General features: G+C 37.0%; 1 protein-coding gene across 1 annotated transcript in view; it reads right to left on the reverse strand.

The window, feature by feature from the left end:
* The window catches only part of LOC128863657 (cGMP-dependent protein kinase 1), a 62,003-nt gene extending 35,336 nt beyond the window's left edge, over positions 1 to 26,667 (reverse strand). The window contains exons 1-2 of the mRNA XM_054102916.1: positions 26,462 to 26,667; positions 22,197 to 22,438 (exon numbers count right to left, since the gene is read on the reverse strand). Coding sequence (XP_053958891.1) covers positions 22,197 to 22,304 — 108 coding nt within the window. The 5' untranslated portion in view covers positions 22,305 to 22,438; positions 26,462 to 26,667. The remainder of the gene's footprint in view (positions 1 to 22,196; positions 22,439 to 26,461) is intronic.
* Positions 26,668 to 26,890: the final 223 nt, after the last annotated feature.

Here is a 26,890-nt window from a genome sequence, read left to right on the forward strand (position 1 = left end):
AAGGGTCGACCGGTGTAGGTAAAAGCCGGACACAATCCGTGGCAACAACGCGCACTACTCCGAGCGTTTATCACCCGCACAAACGCAGCGATTCCAGGACCGCAGCAACGGCATAAACTACCGCCCGGCAATACCAATAAATCCGATCCCGGAATGGATAGCACTTAATGGTACGCACAAGCACTAGTCAGGAAATAGAAATAAGCGCCAAAAGGTAGGCACAAAAAAAACGCCAAAGAAATTGGGACCAACAAACGCCCAAAACAGTACGCACCAAGGAAATATAACGCCAAAAAGGAGGCACCAAAAATATATTTCCTTCTAGTTTGCACCAACAAACAAGCGCCAAAAAGTAGGCAGTGTTATTTCTCACCAGAAATTAGTAACCACAAGGAAAAACTCAGGAAAAATAGCCCAAAGTGTATCTAAGATATATATAAAGTATATCTCTCTCTCTCTCTCCTTTACCTCTACGTTATATCTTTTTTCTCTCTCGCGGACCGAAAATGCCCAAAACGTTGCATGGCCTTGAAATTTTACTCTCCGTTCTCGCTCGTCCATCGACGCCTAAGAAGTTTCACTTAAAAAAAAAAAAAAATTTGCGAAACTAACAGAGAATAAATATTATTATAAAATTTTCTATGAAACAAATCAAAACCTTCCAAATATCGTAGAACAGTTTTGTGCATATTTTTTGAGTCTCTTTATGAATTTTTACGATTTTAAAATTTTTGTAAAAAACAATATTATTAAGAACCAGTTTTCGCTTTTTAATCAAAAGCTCAGAAATTTTTTAAAGTTTTATTTTTTGATCAAAAATAATACGCTCAAAAAATCAGTTTTATAGTTGATCAACCAAAACAAATCTAAGTAAAAAAATAATCACTTTTTGATGAACAGTTTTAAACACAAACAATAATGATTATTTCTGATCAAAAACAAAAAAGCAAATACCAACTCATAATATAATTATTCTTTCAGAGCGAAAAAATATCAGTCAAAATATAAAAACAAAACACTCAGATCAAAAAGTATAACTCGCCATATGAAAATATTTTCTGAATTATACAATAAAATAAAAAACACAAAAAAATTATAAAATGAGGTTGTGTTAGGTTGACCTGGCTGGCTGAAAGCCATCACATAGACCTAACGGTCCTTCGTAGTAGCAGTTGAAGTATGACCCTTACGTTTCTTTGTAGGAGGCTTCTTGTAATAAGCCTGCGTCTTTTGCGAATCTAAGTAAACTCTGAAGCTCTAACCCCGAGAGACATTCTAACCTCTCATACTGTAGAGCTCCTAAGCGTTTCGTTCGGATTCTAGCTAATGCAGGGCAAGAACATAGAAGGTGTTCAAAAGTTTCCCTCTCTTCAAGTTCATTGCGAAATCTGCAGCTATCATTGTTTGATAGGAAGATAGGAAATCTTGTATGCGTGTGCCGCTAACAAATTGTGGCCTGTATACCTACGATAGTTCTGCTTTCCCTTCTAGACAGGGCTAGTACGAATCTGGTGTAATTATCTGCATTCTGTGTACACTTGATTATCGCGGTTTTATAAGTGGCTAGATTACTCAACCCACTGTATATCCGTATTTTCATGTCTGCACCGATCTCATTGTATACCGTATTAAAAGGTTTCAGTATGTCGTTTTCTTGTAAGAATTGTATATACACAGCGCTTTTGGCAATCTCATCTACAATTTCTTTTCCTGCAATGACCTTATGTCCGGGTACCCAATAGATGTGTAACCGTCTGTCTGCGGTTGGTCTCTCTATGGCTTCCCTGATCCTAAGAACGTTTTTAGATGAAATTTTATATGAGTTTATTGCCTTAAATTGCCAATAAATCTTAGAAAATTATTATTTTTATTAACCTGTTAAGTTAGTTTTGTTGTTAGTTTTTCTTAGACAGCTCGATTTACTGTGCTGAATTAATTTCAAGCGAAGACTGTCGATGCAAAACCGATTTTCAGCCAAATATTGGATTCACCGTGCGCGTTGGCTGAACGATTATGATAACGATTATCAGGAAATTCAGTGTTCATGCTTTCTTTATAATGTCAAAATAACAGGGAAATTTTCGTTTTTTGCTTAACTTTAAATTTCATAGCAAATGCAATTTCCTTTTTCGGCACGGCGCACATATACGACATTAACTAAAAAATAAACTTTTGAAATTGACGCATTTATACGACATAATCACTTAACAGGTTAATCGAAAATTTAAAATCTCAAGATAATCACTATATGTACATTTTTTGTTTTATGAAAATCATAATGATTACGGTCCTTTTTCCTATTTATAAAAACATATTAGAGAAGGAAATACGAACCCATGCCTTTTTCCTTCCTGAAGCTACTATTAATACAAAAACAAAAAAAAAAAACAAAATTGAGACGCTCTCTTGCGACACGTATTGTGTGCACTTTCACACTCTTTTTTTCCAATTATAAATACTAAGCAGGGAACTTACTACTCGAGAGCATCTTACGGTTGCTTGATTCAGTGAGTTTTGTTACTGCATATCGTACTCTGTTCAAGTAAATAATAACAATAAACACATAAAGACAAAAATAGGAGAGCAAAATTAACGTCTCAATAAGCGCAAAATGTTATTGGTGTCAATTGTTTTCCCGCTATGTAAACATTGTTGTTAGTTTTAAAGTTGCTATTCGGTTTATTTTACATACATAAATACATATATGTGAACATACAAGAGTTTTCAGATTTGTACTTCTCTCTTAAATTAAAATTAAACATGTATTTGCAATGCGAGTTCAGTATCTGCTTATTGACATACTTACATATATACACTAGGCAGAAACAGTCTTGCAATGTTTGTAATGGTAAATCGTTTTCGCTAATATTTTTAATAAAATGTGGTGCTTACCACGAAAAAAGCCATATAAATCAAAATTTCAACCTTGACTCAAATTTCACAAAAGTTGAACAAATCTAGGAAATAAATCTCATTTTCGGTGGACTTTTGTGTGGAGAAAACGCTCAGCATCGTATGTGAAAAAAATTGTGTAAAAACAAAGCGAGTTTCTGCGGCTTCTTTGCGGTTTGAGCTTCGATACTGAAATTGCATTAGCTATAAAACTGCGTATATAGAAAGTTTCTAGAAAAATTTATACAAAAATTCGAAATTTTGGTGATAGTTTTTTTAAGTTAGTTGAATTTTTGGGAATTTTAAAGAAAGTTTAATTTTTTATAGTAGGAAGTATATTTTTATAAAACATTAGGGACAAATCCTTAACACGAAAAAAAAAAATTGTAAATAGTGTCGAAAGAAAAACGGAACGTAGACTTTTTCTATTCAAGGCACGTAGTAGTATATTTTTATAAAACATTAGGGACAAATTCTTAATACGAAAAAAAAAATTGTAAATAGTGTCGAAAGAAAAACGGAACGTAGACTTTTTCTATTCAAGGCACGTAGTAGTTTACCATAGTGAAGGGTGATCAGATTGGAGGTACTTTTTCCAATAGGATAAAAATAGCTACACTTCTGTCTTTTATATATGCATTTAAGGTTAGAGGGTGCGCATCTTTTTTTGTGTATACACCTGCTAGAAAAATATTGGCATTCTTTCTTAACACCTCTGAGTATCTTATCCCCGTTCCGCAGGTACCTGCCGCAGGTGATCTGATTCGAGGTGCTTTTTCCAATAGGGTCTTTTTCGCAGATCACGCGTAACTACTGTCTATCTAAGTACATACTTTTTTTCAGTATTCATGGGCATTTCCTCGTGAAAAGTCTGCCACCTCAACAAGGTGTAGAAAGCGGAAAACTGTATTACGAAAATCGACGATCTGTGAAAGATGTTCATCGCCGAAGTTCCGCATTTGGGGGTCCAAATTTTGTTCAGCTATGAGACCCATTCTTGGCTTAATGGCTACCGCAATAAGCAAAATTACCATATTTGGGCTAAAGAGCAACTCAAAGCTTTTCAAGAACAGCCATTCTTCTCTTCTTAATTGGCGCTATAACCGCTTATGCGACTTTGGCCGAGTTTAGCAAAGCGCGCCAGTCGTTTCTTTCTCGTGCTAACCGGCGCCAGTTGGACACACCAAGTGAAGCCAAGTCCTTCTCCACCTGATCTTTCCAAAGCAGAGGAGGCCTTCCTCTTCCTCTGCTACCACCAGCTGGTACCGCATCGAATACTTTCAAAGCCGGAGCGTTTGTATCCAGTCGGACGACATGACCCAGCCAACGAAGCCGCTGGATCTTTATTCGCTGCGCTATGTCTATGTCGTCGTAAAGCTCATACAGCTCATCGTTCCATCGTCTGCGATATTCGCCATTGCCAACGTGCAAAGGTCCAAAAATCTTACGCAGAATCTTTCTCTCGAACACTCCAAGCGTCGCTTCATCGGATGTTGTCATCGTCCAAGCTTCTGCGCCATACGTTAGGACGGGCATGATGAGAGTCTTGTAAAGTGTTAGTTTTGTTCGTCGAGAGAGGACTTTACTGCTCAGTTGCCTACTTAGTCCAAAGTAGCACTTGTTGGCAAGAGAGATTCTACGTTGGATTTCAAGGCTGACATTGTTATCGGTGTTAATGCTGGTTCCTAAATAGACGAAGTCTTTTACAACTTCGAAATTATAACTCTCTACAGTGACGTGGGTGCCGATACGCGAGTGCGCCGACTGTTTGTTTGAAGACAGGAGGTACTTCGTTTTGTCCTGATGTCAATATCATCGGCATACGCCAGCAATTGTACGCTCTTATAAAAAATTGTGCCCGAGCGATTAAGTTCTGCGGCTCGTACGATGCTCTTCAACATCAGGTTAAAGAAGTCACACGACAGCGAGTCACCCTGTCTGAAACCTCGTTTGGTATCAAACGGCTCGGAGAGGTCCTTCCCAATTCTGACGGCGCTGCTGGTGTTGAGCAACGTCATCTTACATAGCCGTATTAGTTTTGCGGGGATACCAAATTCAGACATAGCGGCATACAGGTAACTCCTTTCCGTACTGTCGAATGCAGCTTTGAAGTCGACGAAAAGATGGTGTGTGTCGATTCTCCTTTCATGGGTCTTTTCCAAGATTTGGCGTATTGTGAATATTTGGTCGATGGTAGACTTTCCAGGTCTGAAGCCACACTGATAAGGTCCAATCAGTTGGTTGACGGTGGGCTTCAGCCTTTCACACAATACGCTCGCTAGAACCTTATAGGCGATATTTAGAAGACTAATCCCGCGGTAATTGGCACAAATTGCAGGATCGCCCTTCTTATGGATTGGGCAGAGCACACTTAAATTCCAATCGGCAGGCATGCTTTCATCCGACCATATTTTGCATAGGAGCTGATGCATGCACCTTACCAGCTCCTCGCCGCCATGTTTGAATAGCTCAGCCGGCAGTCCGTCGGCGCCCGCGGCTTTGTTGTTCTTTAGCCGCGTTATCGCTATTCTCACCTCGTCATGATCGGGTAGCTTAACGACAATTCCGTCGTCAACGATTGGGGTATCGGAATCTTCACTTTCTCGGTGATATGCGCAACTGTCACTGTTTAATAGGTTCGAGAAGTGTTCCCTCCATAATTTAAGATTGCTCTATACGTCAGTCCCAGTTCGCCGTTTTTGTTCTTACAGGAAAACGCCCCGGTCTAAAACCTTCTGTAAGCCGCCGAACTTTCTGGTAAAATTTTCGGGCGTTGTTCCTGTTGGCCAGCATCTCAAGCTCCTCGCACTCACGTATTTCGGCCTCTCGTTTCTTCTGTCGGATAATACGTCTCTCTTCCTTTTTCAGCTCTCTGTAGCGATCCCACATGGCTCGCGTTGCGCCCGATCGCAGCGTGGCTCTATAGGCGGCATCCTTTCTTTCTGCGGCAGAATGACATTCCTCGTCGTACCAATTGTTTTTTCGGGCTCGCCGGAATCCGATTTCTTCTTCGGCGGCGGTACGTAGAGAACCAGAAATGTTGCTCCATTGTTCGTGGATGCCGGTTTGTTGGGCAGTACTCTCTGAGAGCAGGAGTGAGAGTCGAGTGGCGAATCTTCTGGCTGTCTGTTGTGATTGCAGCTTTTCGATGTCGAACATTCTTTGCGTAGGTAGATGCACGTTTTTTGCTGCACAGAGGCGTGTGCGCAGTTTGGTTGCAACAAGGTAGTGATCCAAGTCGATGTTGGGTCCTCGGATCGTACGTACATCTAATACACTAGAAGCGTGCCTTCCATCTATCACAACATGATCGATCTGGTTTCGTGTTTTTCGATCAGGAGACAGCCAGGTGGCTTGGTGAATCTTCTTATGCTGGAATCTGGTGCTGCAGACTACCATGTTTCGGGCCCCGGCGAAGTCGATCAGCCTCTGTCCGTTACCGGATGTTTCGTTGTGCAGGCTGAATTTTCCGACTGTGGGACCAAAAATTCCCTCCTTGCCCACCCTGGCGTTGAAGTCGCCAAGCACGATTTTTATGTCGTGGCGGGGGCAGCGCTCATAGGAGCGTTCCAGGCGCTCATAGAAAGGATCTTTGGTCGCATCGTCCTTCTTTTCCGTCGGGGCGTGGGCGCAAATTAGCGATATGTTAAAAAAACGGGCTTTGATGCGGATTGTTGCGAGATGCTCGTCCACCGGAGTGAACGACAGTACTTGGCGTCGAAGTCTCTCTCCCACAACAAATCCGACACCGAATTTGCGCTCCTTTACATGACAGCTGTAGTAGACGTCGCAAGGTCCTATGGTTTTCTTACCTTGCCCCGTCCATCGCATCTCTTGGATGGCAGTGATGCCAGCCTTTACTCTCACGAGGACATCAACCAGCCGGGCAGAGGCACCTTCCCCATTAAGGGACAGGACATTCCAGGTGCATGCCCTCAAATCATATTCCTTATTTCGTTTGCAGGGGTCGTCATCAGTATAGGGAGGTCTCATCCGAGGCTTTGTTGTTGTTTTCATTGGGGGGGATTTTTAAGTGGCGGGTCCCAAACCCAACGCACAATCAGCTATCCTGGAATGTTTCGCCTTCTCACGTTAGCTCACTCCCGAACGGGTGTTCGGAAGCTACCCAGAGGATACGTGGGCTAATCCCGGCCGTTGTGAGCTGCTTGAACCATATGCAGAAGAATCGTCCTGGCCATTCCCAAGTGAATGGCGATCAGTAACTTTCCCCACTTGCGTGGACTTCTACACATGGAACCATCCTCCAGAAGAACAGCCATTACATCCATTGAAAAAATCCGTTTAGTGCGGCTTATGGGCTGGAGGAATCAGCGGCCTATATTTCTTCAAAGACGATGCTGGCGCCAATGTAACTGTAAATGGCGAACACTATCGCGCCATGATCAACAATTTTTTGATGCCGAAAATTGAACCTCGTGATCTCCACAATATTAGGTTTCCACACAGCTCGTGAAACAATAGATTTACTGCGTTGTCGTTTTCGTGAGCAATTTATCACCCGTCTTGGACTTTTGTTTGGAGGTATCATCATCATAGCATCCTAGTTCGCGTTGAACCCATGCTTTCGCTACAATTCGTGTCCACAATACTCGATCATCAGCTTTTCGTTTGATATCAGATATGCCCACAGCTCAAAAATCGCATTTAATGTCATCTCTCCATCGTTTTCTCGACCGGCCTTTTCTTCTGTCGCCTTGTGTATTTGTTTGGAAGATATTTTTTGTAGAGGTAGGATGCGGGTATCTAAAGTCTAAATACTTTTGGGATAAACTAGCTTCGGTAGAGGTTTTAGAAGCCAGCAGTGCTAAATTTATTCACGAGATACCCACGGAAGTCCTTCAGCGAGTCATTCAAAATTTGTGTTTACGAATGACCGAATGCGGCCAACATTTGGGAGGGATTATCTTTAAAAATAAATATTTTGAATGGTTTTATACAAAAATAATAAAGATTGCCCAAGAAATTAGAGTTTTGGTTGTTTTATTTCAATTTAAAATCCGATGCCTCCAAATTGATCACCCTTTATTTTATACAAAAATAATAAAGATTGCCCAAGAAATTTGAGTTTTCGTTGTTTTATTTGAATTTAAAATCCGATGCCTCTAAATTGATCACCTTTTATTTAAAAAAAAATAATAAAGATTGCCCAAGAAATTTGAGTTTTGGTTGTTTTATTTCAATTTAAAATTCGATACCTCCAAATTGATCACCCTGTATTTATAAATAGTAAATGATCAGCCCTCTCACTTTGTATGATTTCCAAAGATTCTACGAAATTGGCATTACTGAGTTCGAATGGCTACGAAGCAAATGCGAAATTCGTAAAGTGGCAGAGCACCACTGAACCCAATCGTAGTGCCATTTCAAAGGCGCCATTCATCGCAGAAAAGTTTCAAAAAAGAACCACTTTATTGTACCAATTAAGAGAAATACTGGAAATTAGTAAAATTTGGATACTAAATTTAATAAAAATGTGTTTTTATTTGCCATTTTTTGGCCTTGTGACAGATATCATTACTTAAAGCATGAAACAGGCAATAGAATCGAAAAGAAGAATAAGGAAAGAGTGGCAAAAGAGAAGACATCCCGCAGATAAAGCACGACCTAACAAGATGACAAAGGACATTAAAGAAATGCTTAAGGACTTCAAGGACAAAAAAATTCAGAATTTTTTGTCCAACCTAGATCCAACAAAAAGCAGCAATTACTCACTCTGGCGGACAACACGGAAGATCAAGAAAACAACACCTCACCTATATGCAATTCTAAACGAAAACAGCACATGGGCCAAAATGCCATTAGAAAAGGCTAGTGTGCTCGCCAGACACTTCAAAAAGACATTCAAAAACCAAAAGGGCACTAAAAATTATAATCTGCCTGCTGCATCTGACATAGCCAACAAACCAATAAAGAGCGTAACTTGGGACGAAATTCGGCGCAAAATCAAGACCATAAACAACAAAATGTCTCCAGGATATGACAAAATCAATGGACAAATATTAAAAGAACTACATGACGATGGAATAATATACTTAAGAAACATCTTTAACTCATCCATTAGGCTAAAGTATTTCCCCCTTCCATGGAAAGTTTCAGAAATAATAGCATTGCCGAAACCAAATAAAGACGCCAATAAACCATCAACATATATACCTATAACCATCTTACCAATTCTTTCAAAACTATTTGAAAACTTGATCCATGATCGTCTTGACCCCGTTATACAAGCGAAGAACATAATTCCCTCCCACCAGTTTGGATTCCAACATAAGCACTCGACCATTCAACAAGTGCACCGAGTAACTAACAAATTCATTAATGAAATTCACAAGAAAAACTACTGTGTCGCAACTTATCTCGACGTAGCGAAGGCTTTTGACAGCGTATGGCACCAAGGACTACTATATAAGTTAAAACAAATATTCCCACTTGACCACTATCTATTACTGCTAAGTTACCTAAGCGACCGGTACTTCTATGTTAAACATCAGGACGAATACTCGGAGGTATTAAAAATGGATGCCGGAGTACGCCAAGGCAGCGTACTGGGACCATTGTTGTATATAATTTATGACATAATAATATATACAATAATATATGACATTCCCTATCCAAATGATGACAGCATGATTGCTACTTCCGCCGACGACACAGTATTAATTACGTCTGATAGGAATATAAATGTCGCTTCATTGAAGCTACAAAATCTAATTGACACAATGTTGACTTGGTTTGCAAAATGGGGAATCTAAGTAAACACAGACAAAACGGTCCAAGTAATATATACCAACCGCAAACATTACCATCCTACGATAATAATTAATAACACAGTCATCACTCAAAACACAAAAGCTAAATACCTGGCCATGATCATTGACGCAAAACTGACATGGAAGGACCACATAATCTAAAAATGGAACGAAGTGAAAAACAGATTCAGACAACTGTATTGGCTACTCAACAAGGACTCAAAACGGTCAGTATACAACAAACTGCTAATATATAAGACATTGATAATACCCATCTGGAGATACGGCATAGAACTATGGGGGACAGCATGCAAATCAAATATACAAATACCATAAAAGACGTAATTCAGAAATACCGCACGAAACACACACAAAAATTACTAACACATTCGAACAAAGAGGTACAAGCAGTACCGATCATAGAGCTAACGCAGAAATGAAGACTAAAGCGAATCACACCAACAGCATTAGCAGATACAAAAACTATTTTGATAAACTAAAACTAATTATATTACTGTTGCTAATATAGGGTGGGCTATGCAAAATTGGCGGCCGCCGTAGCCGAATGGGTTGGTGCGTGATTACCATTCGGAATTCACAGAGAGGTCGTTGGTTCGAATCTCGGTGAAAGCAAAATTAATAAAAACATTTTTCTAATAGCGGTCGCCCCTCGGCAGGCAATGGCAAACCTCCGAGTGTATTTCTGCCATGAAAAAGCTCCTCATAAAAATATCTGCCGTTCGGAATCGGCTTGAAACTGTAGGTCCCTCCATTTGTGGAACAACATCAAGACGCACACCACAAATAGAAGGAGGAGCTCGGCCAAACACCTAACAGAAGTGTACGCGCCAATTATTTATTTTTTTTTTTTATGCAAAATTTGCTCTTTGAATCGGCTATAAAAAAAAAAAATAATCACTATTTTTTCAAACTTTTTTTCGTTAATATCGTTCAAATGACTGCCACGTCTGGCTTTACAGTAGGCCATTCGATCAACCCAATTTTTAAGCACATTTTCGATTGTTTGGGCTCCAATTTCATGAATGGCAACTTCGATTTCGTGTTTTAAAGCATCAATCGTCTTTGGATGGTTCGCATAGCATTTATCCTTAACGGCTCCCGACAAAAAATAGTCCAACGGGCTTAAATCACAGTTCCGAGGCAGCCAATTGATATTGGAATTTCGGCTGATTATTCGGTTTTCAAAAACGGTAGCCAAAAGTTCGAGTGTAACTTTGGCAGTGTGACAAGTTGCACCATCCTGTTGAAACCAAATGTCGTCCATGCCATCCTCTTCAATTTTTGGAAACAAAAACTCGTTGAGCATGTCACGGTAACGCTCGCCATTTACTGTAACCGCGGCTCCTCGCTCATTTTCGAAAAAAAAAAATGGCCCGATGGTGTCGCCAGACCAAAACCCGCACCAAACAGTGACTCGTTGTCGATTCATTTGCTTCTCTACAGTAACGTGCGGATTTTCTGAGCCCAAAATCCGACAATTTTGCTTACTGACGTAGCCACCGATGTGAAAATCAGAAAAGAAGAGGAAGACTCACCACTTTGAAAATAGGTTTTCAATATTTCCCAATTTTGTGCAAGCGTATAGCGTCCCATTTCGTAAATGTCAAACCTTTAAGTAAATTATGAACACAATTGACATGTCATTTGTGGTACCATTCTCAAAAAAATAGGTGGTTCAAGAAGCAAACGCTATATGGCCCACCCTGTATATTAAATGTAAGCTATGTAACTATTAATTGAATCATGTTATTTAAAAGCTGATTTCAAGTAACAATTAATCTCTCCCCTAAGCTATAAAAATTACTAAGTGCCCATCGACAGATGTAATAAAAAAATTGGGACGTAATAAAAAAAGAAAAAAACATGAGTGGCAAGTGGTCCACAATTGCTGAAATCGTACCAGTACTAAACCAGGGCACTTAGCAGGAGTTCATGTTTTTCTCTCAAATCGACAATAAACAAAAGAAATGACTCATTATTAATTTTACTTTAAGCAAATTTTTTTTAAACAAAATTACAACCCATTCACATTTCACAATAAATGCCGGCAAAATTTAATACCTTGAATATTTTCATTTTCAGTTGTTTAAATAAATGGGTTTGGCAAATAGGAATACAAGTGGGTGTATATGTGTATGTGTATGCGTATGAAATAAGTTTTTGTACTGCGAAAAATAAAAATATCATCCCATAAAAGCCAAGGCAAATAAAATAGGCGAAGCTTAAATTGAAAATTAAAAATGAAAAGGAATAAACGAAAAATATAAATATGCAATAATGCAGCTGTTTTCAATTGCATTTGCACCGGTTTTAATGCCAGTCAATAAATAAGTAGAATACATTTTTTTCCCCCTTTACTTGTTTTTGTGTTAGTTGGTATTAAGCAGTCGCGTTAGATTCTAAATAGTGGAATATTGTGTTTTTCAGGAAATGTCTATAAATTTTCTAGTTAATGCGTTCTATGAGCACCAGAAAAAACTCGTTTTTTATTTTTAAATATAAAAGGCCAGTAACAAAAAAAGTGCGTTATAATGAATAAGTCAAGAGGAAAAGTAATAAAAGTTGGTGTGGCAGATGTTGGAACTCATTTAAATAGAATTTAATTAAATGGAAATGTAATACCAAGCGACAAAGTATATCAAATTGCATTATTACTATTTAGGATACTTTTAACGATGCTGTGTATAATTAAATTTTTTTTATAAAAATAAAGGGTGCTTTTTAGCTATTATCTTTTTAAACAGTTAGTTTAAACAGCTGACGCACGTTTCGTGTTTTGTTTCACTGTCAAACATCTTCAGTTTGACCTATAATTTATCCATGAATCGTCTTACAAACGAACAACGCTTGCAAATCATTGAATTTTATTATAAAAATGCGTGTTCTATTAAAAAAGTTTAAGATCCACTTTTTTATCGAAAAATTGTGTTCAGCGACGAAGCTCATTTTTGAATCAATGGGTACGTAAATAAGCAGACCTATAGCTCTTAAAAAATCGCCCTACATATAGAAAAACTAATTTGTGTACAATTCTAATATTTAGTTAGCCTTTATTTTCATTTTTTACTGTTTTTCCGGTTTGAACTCTCCTGTTTTTGAGTCTGTTAAAAGTTGTGTTTTGTACTCGGTGCTTCCTTGGTTTGCTACGTAGTTTCATCTGTTTTTTTTGTGTTTGTAATCTGGTTTATCGACGGTAAATATAAAATAAATGAAATGTGAAGAGAGAGTACGTCTATCGGAGGGTACGTCTAGAGGGTACCGTGATATCGAAAGAGAGGTCACTTTAATCGGGAAACTTGATTGCTCCCAGAACTTCCAAGCTGGTAGAAACACTTAACCTAACGTTTGCTTCTAGGAGTTACTTTCCTATAAAAAGGTTTAAGCAGCCGAATCGGAGCTTCATGGAGTCATATAAGTTTAATTAGCTGCACCGCTTAAGATCACAATAGGCCCTTCCGTTGAATGGGGTGTAATAAATTTGGTAATATTCTTTTAACAATTGGAGTGCCATAATTTTGTCATCCTCTGCATTTCCGAGATTTTTATTTACTGACCGATTTATACCAATGTTTTAGTTTAAGGTGGTTAAATTTTAAGGGCCGATATTGAATGCAAACCACACCTAAACGTCAACCTTTTTTCTGCATTCCATTTGAAATTTTCCAATTTCAATCCAACTCAATTTGCACCATGGAAAGATACACAATCGAGCGACGCGTTAAAGTTATTCTGGCGTTAAAGTTATGAAAACGGGCGTTCAAATCAAAATGCATATCGCGCACTTCGTGAAGAAAACTATCTTCAGTGATGAGGCACATTTTCACCTCAGTGGATTCGTCAATAAGCAGAATTGCCGCATTTAGGCGAATGATAATCCAAGAGTGATTGCCGAAAAACCAATGCACCCACAAAGAGTGACTGTTTGGAGCGGTTTATGGGCCGGCGGCATCATTGGGCCGTATTTTTTCCAAAATGAGGCCGGTCAGGCAGCTACTGTGAATAGTGTTCGCTATCCTGAGATGATAACGAACTTTTTATGGCCCGAATTGGAAGATATGGATGTGGACGATATGTGGTTTCAACAGGACGGTGCCACTTGTCACACAGCTAACGAAACAATGGCTCTTTTGCGCGAAAAATTTTATGTGCGAATAATCTCACGTCGCGGCGATGTCAATTGGCCGCCAAGATCATGTGATTTGACACCGTTGGACTTCTTCCTTTGGCGTTATTTGAAAGAAAATATGTACGTCGATAAGCCAGATACAATTCAAAAGCTAGGGGATGAGATAAATCGGCACATTAACGGTATAGAACCTCAATTATGCCTCAGCGTCATCGAAAATGTGGACCATCGGATGGAGGTGTGCCGCCGAGGCCGCGGCGGTCATTTGGCCAATATTTTGCTCCTTGCGTAGTTGAGCTGTACCAATATTATCATAATGAAGAGAAATTATAATAAGTTTAAAATAAAAATGTATTTTATTCAAAATCAAGACTGGACCTTGAAACTTAACGACCCTTTATTTGTTTTGCTCTTTTTGAGAAACATTCCGGTCAAAGTGTTTTTGTTTTTATGTGTTTTTTTTGTTTTTCAAGACAAAATGTTATTTGATTTAATATATAAATCTTTAGGCAACAATTTTTTTGATGTATTCAACGATTTTAGAATTTTTTGACGTGATAACGTCTTATAATTCGATTTAGCCGGCTGCACGCACGAAAAAATGTGTCGTTACCTTGCTCATTTGTCGTTACCTTGCTCATTGCCGTTACCTTGAATGAACTGGAAGCGAAAGCGCGGAACGAACGACAAAGCAAACAAAGCAAACGAACGGCAACGTTCGACATCTTGCTCTCTCCTACTTAAGTGAGCGTATATACACTGAAGAGCAAAACTGTAACAAAATGTAATACTTTCTATTTCAACACATTTTTTTTTAGACATGTTTTAACAAATCAAATATTTTTTTTGCATAACTTTATTGGCATATATGTACTCTCTCTCTCAAACCGGTTTGGTGTCAATGCAACAACAACAACACTAGTAGCAGGCAATAATGCAAATAAAGACAAATGTTACAGTTTTGCACTCAACCCATTTTTTATTTTTTACAATAAATAAAATAAATATTAATAAGATGTCCAATATCCTTTGGATTTTTTCAGCTCGTGGATACGATTGGGCATACTTCGTGTATACCTCAAGACAAAGTCAGTCGGAATAGCATCCCATACATCGCGTGTTCGCTCCCACAGCTCATTAACTCCACTGGGCGGACTTGAATATTCGGCAAGCTTCGATTTTACATGACTCCATAAATTTTCGATTGGGTTCATGTCCGGTGATTGTGGAGGGCACTTCAAGTTACGAAATTTTTGGCGTTGCATCCAATTTCGTACAACATGTGCGGTGTGCTTAGGGACATTGTCTTGCTGAAAAATTACTTTTTCAGCAGCAAGACCCATACTTTCCACTACACCCGGCAGATTTTGTTGCAATATGGCCAGGTATTCCTCTTTCCGCATTATACCGTCTATTCGTACTAAAGGACCCACACCATTTTTGGAAATGCAGCCCCACACCATAATGGAGCCACCACCATGTTTTACTGTCTGCTTGATGTGATGTGGCTGGACTGCATTTGGGTCTTTAACCCAATACCAGGCCCGACCATCTGACTGAAATCGATTGATTTTGGTTTCATCAGACCAAATAACCTGCAATCGTTTTGAAATTTTATGAAAAAAGGTCTTTTAATAGGACTATGAATAAGTTCGTGCGGTTTTTTTTCGAAATTTGAAACTTTATTGACGTAAAATGGTTACAAATTTAATATTCAAAATATTGTCCATCGCTTACTACTACCTTTTCCCATCTTTCTGGCAATTCACGGATTCCCTTTGTGAAAAATTCGGTCGGTTTTGCCGCAATCCACGAATCGATCCATTTTTTGACTTCATCGTAATTACGGAAGTGCTGGTCAGCCAGGCCATGTTGCATCGATCGGAAGAGATAGTAATCGGATGGCGCAAGGTCTGGACTATACGGCGGGTGGGGTAGGACATCCCATTTGAGCGTTTCTAAGTATGTTTTGACCACTTGTGCAACATGTGGCCGAGCATTGTCATGTTGCAAAATAACTTTGTCGTGTCTATCGGCGTATTGCGGCCGTTTTTCTCGCAGTGCTCGGCTCAAACGCATCAATTGTCGTCGGTAGACATCCCCCGTAATCGTTTCATTCGGTTTCAGTAGCTCATAATACGCAACACCCAGCTGGTCCCACCAGATACACAGCATAACCTTCAGGCCATGAATATTCTGCGCCGACGTCGATGTTGAAGCATGGCCAGGGTATCCATACGTTGCCCGACGTTTTGGATTGTCGTAATGGACCCACTTTTCATCGCCAGTCACAATTCGATGCAAAAAACCCTTTCTTTTGTGCCGTTGAAGCAGTTGTTCGCATGCCATAAAACGGCGTTCAACGTCTCTTGGCTTCAATTCATACGGCACCCAATGGCCTACCTTTCGGATCATTCCCATGGCTTTTAAACGTTTGGAAATGGTTGATTGATCAACTCCCAAAGTTTTTGCAACCTCTTCTTGCGTTTGAGCCGGATCTTGATCGAGCAATTCCTCCAATTCGGTATCCATGAACTTTGGCGGCGCACCCTCGCGTTCTTCGTCTTCCAAGCCAAAATCACCACTTTTAAAGCGTGCAAACCACTTCTGGCACGTTCGCTCAGATAGAGCATGCTCACCATAAACTTCCACCAAGATACGATGACTTTCGGCTGCTTTTTTCTTCATATAAAAATGATGAAGAAGAATTCCCCGCAAAAACACATTATTTGGCACGAAATTCGACATTTTCAAGTGTGGTAAAAATATTGTTGTTTACGCTTCAAATAAAAAACTTATACTGACGTTTGTGCCTTACGACAGTAGCTCTCCAATGAATGTTTGGAAATGTGGATCGATGGAATAATAATCAAGTTACGCCATCTGTTGTAAAACCGTAACGAACTTATTCATAGTCCTATTATAATCCATTTATAAAGACGTACCTGATCCCAATCTTCAACTGTCCAGCTTTGGTGAGCCGCAACAAAATCCCGCCTCAACCACACATGTCTTTTTGTCAGCATTGGCTGCGCCTGGCTGTCCACTGACTGGCATCAATATCCAGCATCTTTAGTGCTTCTTTGGGAGTGACCGCCTTGCTGCTTGTTACCAAATTTGCCAGATGGCGGGCATCGCGGTCGCTTATCTTCCTTGGCCGGCCTCCTTTGTTACTGGGAACAGCGTCTGGTACATTTTTCCGCAGCCTTTGCACAGCCATGTGGCTCACTTCGAATTTTTTAGCTATTTTTCTTATAGACTCGCCCTTCTTCAGCAAATCAATTATTTGGCGTTGTACTTCCCGATTTAACATTTTGTCTTATTCACGGTCACGTTTATAATAATTAAAAATCCACCAAATATATAATTACGAGAAAAATAACGGAACATTTGAAAATTAAGAGTGAGTGCAAAACTGTAACATTTGTCTTTATTTGCATTATTGCTTGCTACTAGTGTTGTTGTTGTTGCATTGACACCAAACCGGTTTGAGAGAGAGAGTACATACATGCCAATAAAGTTATGCAAAAAAAATATTTGATTTGTTAAAACATGTCTAAAAAAAAATGTGTTGAAATAGAAAGTATTACATTTTGTTACAGTTTTGCTCTTCAGTGTATGTATGTATATGCGCATATGTACATATATAAATTCACGTATTTGTATTTGTATTAACTCGGCCAAAATCGCGTAAGCGGTTATAGCGCCAATTAAGAAGAAGATTTGTATTTGCATATGCCTTCTTATTGATTATTATAAATTTGATTTACTTGAAGAATTTAAAATAAAACCAAGTTTGTTAATAATACCTGTTGTTTTAATGTTATTATTATTAATTTTTTTATTATATATGAAGGAAAAAATGTATGGTAATTTTTACCATATACCTTATAAGATATGTTGTATACATGCATATACATATACAATTTCGCGCAATTTTCTAAAAGAACAAATCTATATGTAAAGATACATACAAGTCATATGGACATATCAAATATACCAATCTATTCCGTACGCAAGCAAATGTAAGCTAATGTGCTTGAACTGCAAGCGAGAGCGCGGAACGAACGACAAAGAGCACAATCGGCCTCCGCGTTCGGCAACGTTCGACATCTGGCTCTGTCCTACTTGAGTGAGCATATATATGTATGTATATGCGCATATGTAGGTATATAAATTTTAAAATTTAATTAAAATTTTGTTTTGAAAATTGCAACCATTCCATCAATATTTTCTTACGACGTTGTCACGTTAAACTATCGTCAGTAAACCGACTTTACAGACAACCTCTTTTTTATTCCTACTACTGGGTGGGCCATATAGCGTTTGCTGTTTGAACCACATATTTTTTTGAGAATGGTAGCACAAATGACATGTCAATTGTGTTCATAATTTACTTAAAGGTTTGACATTTACGAAATGGGACGCTATAGGCTTGAACCAAATTGGGAAATATTGAAAACCTATATCAATAAGCAAAATTGTCGGATTAGGGGCTCAGAAAATCCACACGTTACTGTAGAGAAACAAATGCATCCACAACGAGTCACTGTTTGGTGCGGTTTTTGGTCTGGCGACATCATCGGGCCATTTTTTTTCGAAAATGAGCGAGGAGCCGCGGTTACAGTAAATGGCGAGCGTTACCGTGACATGCTCAACGAGTTGTTTTCAAAAATTCAAGAGGATGGCATGGACGACATTTGGTTTCAACAGGATGGTGCAACTTGTCACACTGCCAAAGTTACACTCGAACTACCGTTTTTGAAAACCGAATAATCAGCCGAAATTCCAATATCAATTGGCTGCCTCGGAGCTGTGATTTAAGCCCGTTGGACTATTTTTTGTGGGGAGCCGTTAAGGATAAATGCTATGCGAACCATCCAAAGACGATTGATGCTTTAAAACACGAAATCGAAGTTGCCATTCATGAAATTGGAGCCCAAACAATCGAAAATGTGCTTAAAAATTGGGTTGATCGAATGGCCTATTGTAAAGCCAGTAGTGGCAGTCCTTTGAACGATATTATTTTTCATTCATAAATGAGAAAGTTCAATCTTCAAAATAAAATAAAAAGTTTGAAAAAATATTGATTATTTTTTTTTTATAGCCGATTCAAAAAGCAAATTTTACATGGCCCACCCTATATTTATTATTTAGTTTGAATCACAGACCTAAACTTTCAAAATGAAAAGGGGCGAAAATTGCATGAACTTTGAAAAGGGCTAAATTGTTACAAATTCTAAAAGTATTAGGTATTAGGGAAACTGGCTCATAAAGGTAGCCAAATATCACCTTTTAATTATAAGGATTTTTCATACAAATTATTTCCATCGATATCGTATTTTCCATACATAAATATGTATAAGTAATACGATGAGTGCTTTAACATCTCCGTATGATGACAACGTCTGGGCTATGCCAGGCAAATGCAGACGAACACTACCGCTCAGAGGGTGTTGGTTGGAGGTGGCAGAAGGAGAAAAACTATTGCTTAACGAATACTACGTGAAAACTATACAGATCGGGTACTCTGAAATAAATACTATTGAAAAGAAGAATTCACTTAATTCTCAAAAATATGAATTTTTCAATATTCGCAGAAAAAAAGAAAAATAATTAATAATAATAAATATAATAAATATTGCTATAAGTATTCTACAAATTTAAATAACGATTTCTTTCTTTCAATCATTTCCACGCATTTAATTGAATTTAAAATCTTTATCGCGCCGGAACAGTTATTTGTGAGATAAGATTACCACAATTTTTTTTGCCATGCAAGGAAAAGCGTCTCTGTGGAGTATTCGTGACTACGACGTCATCGAGTAAGCGATAACACTGTGTGACAAAAAAAAAAAATTAAATATACTTTTATGGAGACCTAGCACAACTTGTGGCTATAGAAAAACTAAAAAAATGGTATAGGAGAAATTTCCAATACACCCCCAAAATCTCATTTTATGGCCATAAAACCGTTTTTCAGTAGGTTCATGTGAAGAATAACTCCTAACTTCGCCAATTTCCATCCGATTTCGAATTTGCTTTTTTAGTTCGAAAGAACAAAAACAAGCCTTTTTGACAGTGTGTTGACAATTTTTCTGAAATGACAACTGACGAGACTGTAGACGGAAGTATTTGGAATTTTTTTATTTTTTCTCTATTTTTTCAACTTTGACATAATTTTTACGATATTATCCGATATTGAGGATTTTTTTTAGTACACTACTGTTATAGTAAATTAAATTTTGCGTCGAATGAGCTATATTTGACTGTAACTGAATTAAAATTAATAGAGTTGTGTGGGTTTTAAGATTTTTTCTTTTTTTTTACTACGAGATTTGGTATGCGTTTCGAAGCATGAAAATGATAACAAGTGTCATTATAAACACATAATATTTATTGGAGTATTGTGCAGTGCAGCACTGTACGGTATGGTACGGTGCGGTACGGTGCAGTACACAACGGAACTGGTTCCAAACTTAAAAATGCATTGGAAACGGCCCTTTGGAGTTTAGTATGGTACGGTACATTTGTCATTCTCTTCATCAGTTTTGAATACTTCTCTGTAAGAAATTCCATTGTTTAAATCGAGAAGCGATTGTCTTCCCGATAGAAATAAATCACGAGAAAGATCCTGAAAATCTGAATTTGATACAATGTGTCGTTCTGAAGACTTAGAACCAGACGGAAAGTACTCTTCATCATCAGGTTTATTGTTATCAGTTTGATCATCATCAGCAATGAGTTGAACTTCCTTCAGTTCATGACCTGCAGTTGAGTCAGTCATATCGTCCAAGACTACGGGGTTCTTAACAGTTGCAACATCAACATACTTTATGTGCTTTCGAGCTTTATAATGATGACCGTTTACGTCCGTTTTACAAAAATAACAATCATCTGGTTTATGATAAGGCTGATGGTGCCACATCATCGGAGAATATTGAGAAATTCGACTTTTCTGGCAACGTTTTGATTTATATCTCTTGAATTTCAATTAAACAAACAATGAAACTTTGACGTTTTAATAAGGTTAAATTATAATGACAAACTTCTTTTGTTAATCAATGTACAGTGTGAACTTTGGTACACTTGGGAGCTTTTTCATATTTCTATTGAAAAAAACTGTGCTATAATATGTGAGATATTTTCGTAAGTTCTAACCAGTTCTGTTGTATGCAGTACAATGTACTCTTATGTATACATATACACTCCAATAAATATTACGTATCTATAATAACGCATCAAAACACGTCCTTATTCCCATTTAGCGTAAGTTATACCTACATACCAAATTAGTACAAAAAAAAAATAAAATCTTAAAACTCACACAACCCTTTCAATTTTAATTCGATTACAGTCAAATATAGCTCATTCGACGCAAAATTAAATTTACTATAACAGTAGTGTACTAAAAAAAATCCTCAATATCGGATAATATCGTAAAAATTATGTCAAAGTTGAAAAAATAGAGAAAAAATAAAAAAATTCCAAATACTTCCGTCTACAGTCTCGTCAGTTGTCATTTCAGAAAAATTGTCAACACACTGTCAAAAAGGCTTGTTTTTGTTCTTTCGAACTAAGAAAACAAACTCGAAATCGGATGGAAATTGGCGAAGTTAGGAGTGATTCTTCACATCAACCTACTGAAAAACGGTTTTATGGCCATAAAACGAGATTTCGGGGGTGTATTGGAAATTTCTCCTATACCATTTTTTTTATAGTTTTACTATACCTACAAGTTGAACTAGGTCTTCATAAAAGTATAATTTCACTGTCGCACAGTGTAATTGGTATCGCCAACATATCAATAACCATTAAATAAACATTTGCGACATCATATCGTAGCCGGCGAACAAATTGAATTCGACCCAGTGCTTGCCACAGCGGGAATTAGCAATAACGGTGCATACTTTGTATCGGTTGTGTTCGTGCCATTGTACTAATTAACATCTCAGCAATCGTTTGATTTTGTGTTTGTATATGGCTTGGAGGAAAACTAGGAGTTAGACGGAAGCTCTTTTCTTTCGCATCATTTCACTGCTATAAATAGGCAAATGGAAATCAGTCTGAAGCAGACCAGTTCCTTATCAGTTGCAAGTGGAACAAAATGTTATCACATTAAGATAAGCCAATTTGTAGTGGCTTTTATGGAAATCAGTACGCGCCATTCGATAACAGATCACAATAATGAAGCCGCTAGATTTCCCTACAGGGTAGATATATGTAAATGTTTGCTAATATTAATTACGATGTATTTTTATTAACTTAATTAAGCACTTAATCAGCTTATCTGCGACGGGTATTGGTGTACCTGAGCTTAAATGTATTGGTTTTGGAATGTGCGATTTATTTAAGTAGTTGTTGTTTTTGTTGATTATTTTACTCACCACTGGATTTGCTGCAGTGTTGAGTATCGTGTCTTTATTTCCATCCTCTGCTGGCGTAAAGCTCGCTTTGGAGCGACTAAAGACAAGAAAGCGTGGGAAGCAGGCCATGTTGGGGAGTGGGATTTTCGCTATTGCTTCTTTATTTCAAGCTGGGTATTCGTTGGAGTTATAGTGCCTTAAGGAATTGCACTACTTCAAAAAGCCGGTATAAGAATTCGCAAAACTTGAGCTTAGCCATTTGACTTAAATTAGAAATAAAAACACTGCCGCTATTACCACTTCGAGTTATTTTTTGGTTTATGGTGGGTGAGGTAGGCTTCAAAATGCATCCTAACAGAGACCGACCGCTACTGCGTTGAGTGGTGTAGCCACTAAAACAATCTGCGCTCTTCTTCTGGGGAGACACTAGAGTTATTAGTTTTGATGGGTGTTGACTAGTCACTTATGCAATCTGAGACTTTTGAATTGTTGCTCATTACTTATGACTTACGTACAACTAATTATTTATGATTTATGACTTTTCGATTATGGATTATGACTTATAATTTCTGACTTATGTTTTACGAATTGTGACTTCTGAGTCACGATTTTGTCATTATGGATTAAGACTAACAACTTGTGCCTTTTGACTTATGACCCATTAAACGTGTTTTATGTCTCATGGGTTTTCAAAGACGGCTTTCAATTTTTAACTGACTTATGACTCATTAAATGTGATTTATGTCTCATGGCTTTTTACAGACAACTTTCAACTTTGGACTTATGACTTATGCACGATTAGCTAATCAAGATTAATGATTTATGACTTTGTATTATCGATTATGACTTATAATTTGTGATTTGTGATTTATGAATTGTTAATTATCACTTATGACTTAGGACTAACGACATTTTACTTATGGATTGCGGTTGATAAATCATGTGTTAGGCATATGACTTATGTAATGTGATTTGCGACTTAGGACTTTTAACAAACGACTGTAAAATGTTGACTAAAGGCTTATGAACAACTCTTGACTCTTGAAATGTGATTTGTGACTCATCGCTTTTTATAGAAGATTTTTGTCTAAAGGCTCATGAACGAAAATTCTATAAAGATTTATGATTTATGACTTCTGACTAATGTATTGTGTCTTATGCATTATGACTTATGACATACGACTAATGACTTCTTACTTATGGATAACAGTTTACAACTTGTGTGCCTGGACTTATGAAATGTGATTTGTGCCTCTTGACTTTCTACAGACGACTTTCAACTTTTGGCTTATGATTTATGCGGGAATTGTGACTTATGAAATGTGATTTGCCAGTCACGTCTTTTACATACGACTTATAACTTTTGAATTATGACTTATGTACTACAATTTAATAAAGATTTATGATTTATGACTTTTATTTTATGTATTGTGACTTATGAGTTATGAATTATGACGAATAACTTAAGAAGATGCATTACCTGTGCCTTATGTTTCATGATTTATGACTGATTGGTGACTTTTCATCCATTTATCTAACTCATTCTTTATGATTTGTGATTAATATTGATACCTGCTGGCTCGTTTTTTTTACTTTCTGGTTTTAATCTTTAATCTGTAATCTGTAATCTTTAATCTTTAATCTTTAATCTTAAATCTTTGAGCTTTAATCTTTAATCCTTAATCTTTAATCTTTAATCTGTAATCTTGAATCTTTAATACTTAATCTGTAATCTGTAGTCTTTAATCCTTAATCTTTAATATTTATTCTTTAATCTTTAATTTTTAATCTTTAATCCTTAATCCTTAATCCTTAATCCTTAATCCGTAATCTTTAATCTGTAATCTTGAATCTTTAATCCTTAATCTTTAATCTGTAGTCTTTAATCTTTAATCCTTAATCTTTAATCTGTAATCTTGAATCTTTAATCCTTAATCTTTAATCTGTAGTCTTTAATCCTTAATCCTTAATCTTTAATCTTTGATCTGTAATCTTGAATCTTTAATCCTTAATCTTTAATCTGTAGTCTTTAATCCTTAATCTTTAATCTTTTACTTCTGACTTATGTATGATTTTTCAGTCTGACTTATGACTCTTCTTGTTGGATTTATGACTTGTTATTTATACCCTTTGTCTTGTATCTTATAATTTCTGAGCCACTATTAAAGGCTAATTGATATATTGAATTATGACTAATTTCGACTATGGATTTTTGAGTTGAAAAAAGTTAAAAAAATACTGAGTTTGAAATAAGTCATCGTTATTTATGACTTACGACTATGATTATTCACTCATGACGTATGACTTATGATTGACGAAATATAATATGATTATTGGGTTTTCACTCTTGACTTTGCCTCATTACTTACTAAATCTTCTATGAAGTAAAACTTAATGAAATATGATTTATGACTTTTGAAGGGTGTTCGGAGTGAGAATTATGGTTTTGACTTTTGATTTTTATTTATTCAAATCGTGGGTCGCGAGTTTTGACTGAGGATGTTGTACGTTCGTAATAATTGATGACTTAAACAGTATGATTTAGGACCTGTGACGTACGAAATATGATTACTGACTATTACTTAGGACTTTTGCTTCATCAAATAAGGCTTATGAACTAAAGAATTTAATGAATTGGTTTTATAATTTGGGAAACTTAAGGAATTGTGGCTTGTAAGTTTTCAATTTTGACTTTTAGATTTTTGACACGTAACTTGTGAGTTAAGGCTGGAAATGTTGTGTGAATTAGGGCATATTGAGACAAATGATTTTATAATTACGAATTATGATTAACAAAATATGGTTTATGGTTTCGGCTAATGAATTTTGAACTGAACTGTATGAACTAAAGATATTATTTATGACCAATGACTCATAAAAGATGATTGCTGAATAATTGCTAATCGTGACTTTTTACCTATTATTTATGACTAATGAGTAATTGAAATTAAATATGTATGACTTATGACTTTTGAAATACTATTAATATTTGACTTTCAGACTATTTGACTTTCAGACTTTTTATACGAGATTTATAAGTTACGACTGGGAATGTTAGACATGTATGATGACTAAATGATACTGATAACCTTAAGGGCATCCGAGTCAGCCTGATTGAATTTAAAATAAAATGGTTTAAAGAGGAGTAGCAGTTACACTACTGTGGTATCACAATGAATCGGCAAAGGTCTAAGTGAGCTGGTTTGGATACCGCCTGCTACTTCTACTTGCCTACCCACCCGCCATGGTGACTAATATCCCATGTTGAGAATGTGCTTAACTAGTCTTAATTGGGATTTTTACTTTTAAATTTTAGCTAACTTGTTCAGTTTGGAGATTTAGGGAAGAATTTTACTTTTGAGATGTTGATATTTGAAATTTATGAATCCAGTTATTATCAAATATCTATGTATTTATATGCGGGTGCTTGCAAACTCTTTTACTTTTAATAAATCCGAAAAGTTCACTTTTACTGTATTAATTACTAATAGCATTTGCCTTGGGTATTAAAAAGTGAATTTGCTTTCGCTCGTATTTTATCTTATCTCCAAACTGCCAGTATTTACGAAGTAAAGTGAAGTGAGAAATCACATAGTCGTATTAGTTATTTAAGCATAACTCGGAGATTTTTAGCGATAATATAGCAAAGTTAATTTTTATGAAATTTTTCGAGACATGATATTTATTGTAGTTTTCTGCCAAAAAAAAAATCTAGTAATAAGTAAGCAAATATATTAAAAAAATATTTTGTTGTTTTTTTACATTTAATCGATAGCACTTGAAGAGGGTTCTAAGTGTATGTAAGCTTTTCTGTTTTTTGCTTTTTCGTGTTTTCCTCCAAGTTTGTTTGTGTTCGATTTGCACTTGTTAAGTAATTGAGTGAAATTTTGAGTACTTTTAAATTTTTAACTATTCTGCATTCATATTCGTGAGCTTTTACTTTAACATGAGCACTCTGTGGCTAATAAAAAAAAACCTATGTACTCATTTCGACTAAATATTTATATAGAAATTCTTATCGCACTGCCATGTATTGCTTGCACGAATTTTACTAATAAGATTGCGGTAGAAATATATAAAAAATTATCAAAAATTTTGTAGGCAGCTACCAAGCATTGAAAAATTGTATCGTTGCTCTGCATTTCCTGACAGCTCCCAAAAATTCATATCACTTCACTCTTAACTTTTTTATGCAATCAAACTAAAAACGTTGCATAAATTACTTGTTAGTATTAAATAACAAAAAAAAAAAAATCACTACTAAATCACTCAAATGTAAATAATACCAAAATGTTGTGATATCCACTACCGCCCGAAGCGCCAATCACTATCAAATCACAATGTCACTTTTGCTGAAGCGTTAAACACTTTGATTTTCTTTCAGCACCGCAGCGCACGGCTGCTTTGGGTGTCTACCAGTAGGCGAAACTAACGACCATGCGAGTCACACCTTACGGCCGTTTGGTTGTATCTATTCCTCCGTACGCATGGAGGCTGATAACTCGACTAATTTAATATGGCCAATTTTAATTGGCAATTTGCACAAAATGAGTGAGAATGAGAGCGCCTACATAGTACTCTGGCCTAAGAGATTGGCTATGCTAGGCCGGCAATTCCAATTAAGTAGCGAGTATGCATATTTGTTTGTGTGCACAGGTGGGGAAGTCGCTGTGAAATTGACGTTGGGCGAGAATGCGTCGAATGTTTGCTTTTGG

This window comes from Anastrepha ludens, chromosome 5 (assembly GCF_028408465.1).
Source record: "Anastrepha ludens isolate Willacy chromosome 5, idAnaLude1.1, whole genome shotgun sequence".
Taxonomy (NCBI): Eukaryota; Metazoa; Arthropoda; class Insecta; order Diptera; family Tephritidae; genus Anastrepha; species Anastrepha ludens.